General features: G+C 36.2%; 2 protein-coding genes across 3 annotated transcripts in view; both read left to right on the forward strand.

The window, feature by feature from the left end:
• Window positions 1–3,944, forward strand: part of LOC118750796 (zinc finger protein 614-like) — a 31,037-nt gene that overhangs the window by 15,887 nt on the left and 11,206 nt on the right. The gene's annotated exons all lie outside the window — the stretch shown is intronic.
• LOC118750797 (neuropathy target esterase sws-like) lies at window positions 1,166–3,938 on the forward strand. The gene is made up of 4 exons (XM_036485533.1): window positions 1,166–1,341; window positions 1,939–2,150; window positions 2,782–3,138; window positions 3,200–3,938. The coding sequence occupies exons 1-4, from the start codon at window positions 1,254–1,256 to the stop codon at window positions 3,830–3,832; spliced, it is 1,290 nt and encodes a 429-aa protein (XP_036341426.1). The 5' UTR covers window positions 1,166–1,253; the 3' UTR covers window positions 3,833–3,938.

A 3,944-nucleotide genomic window follows, 5' to 3' on the forward strand; every position in this document is an offset into this window, starting at 1 on the left:
TATTTTTGAACTTCTACGAGTTGAAATGAATGTTAATAAATGCTTAAATTAAAATTCCTTCCTACGACAACCAGGTCTACGTAACCAAAGAAGAATTCAGATTTATATTTGGCCAAGGACTGTCACTCTCCAAAAACTCTTGGGAATTTGTATAATGTTACAACAACAACAAAACTTATGTATGTATTTCCCATTTATCATAAGAAAGCAAACATTACGAAAAAAAAACAAGTTTTTTGAATTAAAAAAATATGGCGAATGCAATCTGAAATATACGGTACTGTTCATTCAAATTCAGAAAATGTTCACCATGATTAAAAAAAAAATAAATTAAAAATAACATATTTTTTAAAAACATTTTTTTAGTTCCATAAGTATGAGGGTACAATATTTTCTTAAGAGCTAAAAGTCCAATATTTTAGCTCTCATTTCAAAAGACCATTTCGAATTCAAAACATTATATTTCACAGCTGGTAAAAATCCGTGTTTTGCCATCTCTTAAATCCCAAATGTCAAAAACTAGAGCCAATTGAAGAATTTGAATTTCAGTTTCTGATTCCACGGAGTTCAGCGGAGAAACTCTATAAGAACAAGTGGTCACCGCCTGGTAGAATTTTTTTGGGCTGTGTAATTCTAATTATTATAAACTTCATTAAAACATACAAATTTAACAAATCTCTGCTATGTTTTCATTAAATTACCTCACATTTGTAAATGAAAAGTGCTTTCACACGCGTTTCGTAGTTTTGACAATTTGGCAATTGATACTTGGTACAATTTTTATTGGGTATACAAAATAAATGGAGAAAAACTATCCAGTACCGGGTTACCAAGTACCAGACTCGGTTGAAGATTTCTAAAATATTTTAATTTTAACTAACATACATATATGCGTATGCATACATACTCTTGAAAAGACTTTTTCACATTTCACACACCATTTCACATGACTGCTAACGTTCAAAAAACAGCGCTGCGTACTATAACTACGTGTTTTGTTATCAACAAATGTTTATTGATATAATCCTTTTTTCTTTATACTCTTTTTTCATATGTTGCATTCAAAACTTTTGTGTTGCACAAATCAATAAATGAAAATACTCGTGTAACAAAAAAAAAATAACAATGCAAAAATCACGTGAATATCGTGCAACGTTTGCCGTTCGGTCCCAATTTTATTTTCACTTTCGCCACCACACCGGTCAACCTCAAACACCTTCGAAGGATGTCTATGGCGCTATGCGCGTGCGAGCATGTCCATCGCGGGCGTTTTTCCACCATTCTGCGATTATAGAGACGGTCATTTACTGCTCGATGGTTGTTACACCAATAATGTGCCAGGTAATAAAACACAAAAATCACAACATTCATAGTTTAACATCTACTCTACGAACTCCTGCTATTCTCTCGAACTTGTAGAACTACCCAAAAAGCCAATAATCTACTTAACCATATGTTAAATAGCGTAAAAAGCGTTTGTGTGTACGTGTGTGTATGATACAGTCTGACACCCACACTAATTGCACTTTGTACAATCCAGTTGTTTGATTGATTTTTTTCTTTTGCATGACTTGATTTATTTTTTAGTTTGGTTATTTATGGATTTGAAAGGGTTTTTTCTTTGGTTTAAACTGCAAATCTAATTGTGTAATTGTAGTACATGCAGCTAGGTTATCACCCTGCACTTTCTCTTTTTTGGCCCTCTTTGCTCGTATTGGCTATTTGAATAAAGACAGCGTTAAAAAGTGAGATAATAACTACATATATTTAGTATTCAAAATAAAATTTCCCCTCTGCATATTTTTTTCTGGAAAAAATCGTTTGTGTTATTGAAAATATTTAATTGGATAAATGAAATAGATTTGCGTAGCTATGTTGTTTACAAAATGCCATAACATTTCTATGAGATCTCTTAATCACATTTCGTGTATTTTATAGCCGACGTAATGCATAATTTGGGCGCTGCACATATTATTGCTATCGATGTGGGCTCGCAAGACGATATGGATTTGACGAACTACGGCGATGATTTATCTGGTTGGTGGTTGCTGTATAAGAAATGGAACCCATTCACAACACCGGTGAAGGTGCCTGATCTGCCCGATATACAGTCTCGTTTAGCGTATGTTTCGTGTGTGCGCCAACTCGAGGTGAGTGCAGTCCAAATTTCGGCATTTTTGTTTTTTTTTTTTAATTTCGGGGATCCACAAGATGGTTTCTTTTAGCCACATAAAAAGAAAATTCTTTTAACATAAACATAGAGCCACTGCAGATCATAAGTACGGAGTTTCTAGGAACCTCGACTCTAGCGCCATCTATCGGCAGAATTTTTGTTTGAAAAAGTATTTTTCGATTTCGATGAACAAAATCAGACCATTAATACGAGCTTTCAAAATAACTCGACCCAGCGCCACCTAGCGGGTTTATTTTTCTTATTGCATAGCAAATAATAAATGAACATAAATCGAACTATAAATGTGAGTTTTCTAACTTGGTTGGTTTAAATCCGTTCATTGGATCATGAATAGATTAACGATAATCTTAAATTTTTATATGAGAATTGAAGTCCATTTTCGTTTTTTGCTTAAAAATTACTTGTTAATTAATATCGACTCCAGCGCAACCTAGCGATTCAAAGGAATAAGTATACCACTAAATTATTTTTCGTAAATGCATCATTTTAAAAAAAGTATTATTAAAATTGGTTCAGTATTTTTTAAGCCAAAGCATTACAAACATTCCCCATGTAATCAATTTTATTTAATTGCCCATTTATTTTAGGAAGTGAAAAATTCCGAATACTGCGAATATATTCGCCCGCCCATTGACAAGTACAAAACGCTCGCCTTTGGCAGCTTCGATGAAATACGTGATGTTGGTTACGTTTTTGGTAAAAACCACTTCGATGCTATGGCCAAAGCCGGACGCTTGGGACGCTTTAATCAGTGGTTTAACAAGGAGCCTTCGAAGAAAGAGAATCCTGGCACCCTAAGCGATTATACATTCATCGATTTGGCACATATCGTTTGCAAATTACCTGAAACCTATATAAGCAATGAACAATTGCACCAAGGTTATCTCTTTAGCGAAGACGAGGACTACGACGGTTACATATCGGAGCCGTCGACGTACAAGCGGGTGAATACAAAGATAATTAATTTTGTCAAAAATCCAAAATTTACAATTGCAATTCCTGCAGGTCAAAATAAAGCGCACTGGCACCTCTTTGTCGCTCTCCGAAAACGAGATGGATTCCGACATCGAAGTTGATCTGTCTTTGGCCATACGACAACATCATGCACATCGTTCGCGTAGTACACCGCATACCCCAGCCTCTGAATCGAATACAGGCGGCGATCAAGTTGATAATAATGGGCGTGCCCACCACCTAGGCGGTGGCAGCATTGTGCGTTTTGATGGTAGTGTTGTTTTCAAAGGCAATGGCGGTGGTGGCGGCGGCTCGCAAATTAGTATAAGGAGTAGTGGTAGTAGTACTGATTTCGTAACACCTTATGATGCGCTTAACATCGATGCAGTAGTGGATGAGTTACCTTTAGATCCGGTAGTTGTAAAAAAGGAGGATGAGGTAAAAAATCGACGGAATGAGGTTAATGTAACGACGACAACGCCGTTGAAAAGCGCTCAAATCTTAGTTAAAGAAGATGAACTGCGTACGCCTACGCCGAGTACTTCCAATGCCAGTATGGTTGCCTCCATGAAAAGCACTTACAGTTCAAATGCCGAGTCTGCGACCACCCTGCAAAGCGCTGATTTAAATGAAGCGGCAACTCAGCCACCAACTACATTAGAAAACACTTCAGAAGCGACGTAATGAACGATTGCGTGAATTTAGTTAAGGACTTAATTATTTAAGTAATAGAGTGTGTATGTACCATGTGACTGAGTGCAAGATATCTGTAATCGAGAGAGAGAGAGAGAGAGAG

This window comes from Rhagoletis pomonella, unplaced genomic scaffold, assembly GCF_013731165.1.
Source record: "Rhagoletis pomonella isolate Grant_MI unplaced genomic scaffold, Rhpom_1.0 Rhpom_scaffold_00400, whole genome shotgun sequence".
In the NCBI taxonomy this organism is placed as follows: Eukaryota; Metazoa; Arthropoda; class Insecta; order Diptera; family Tephritidae; genus Rhagoletis; species Rhagoletis pomonella.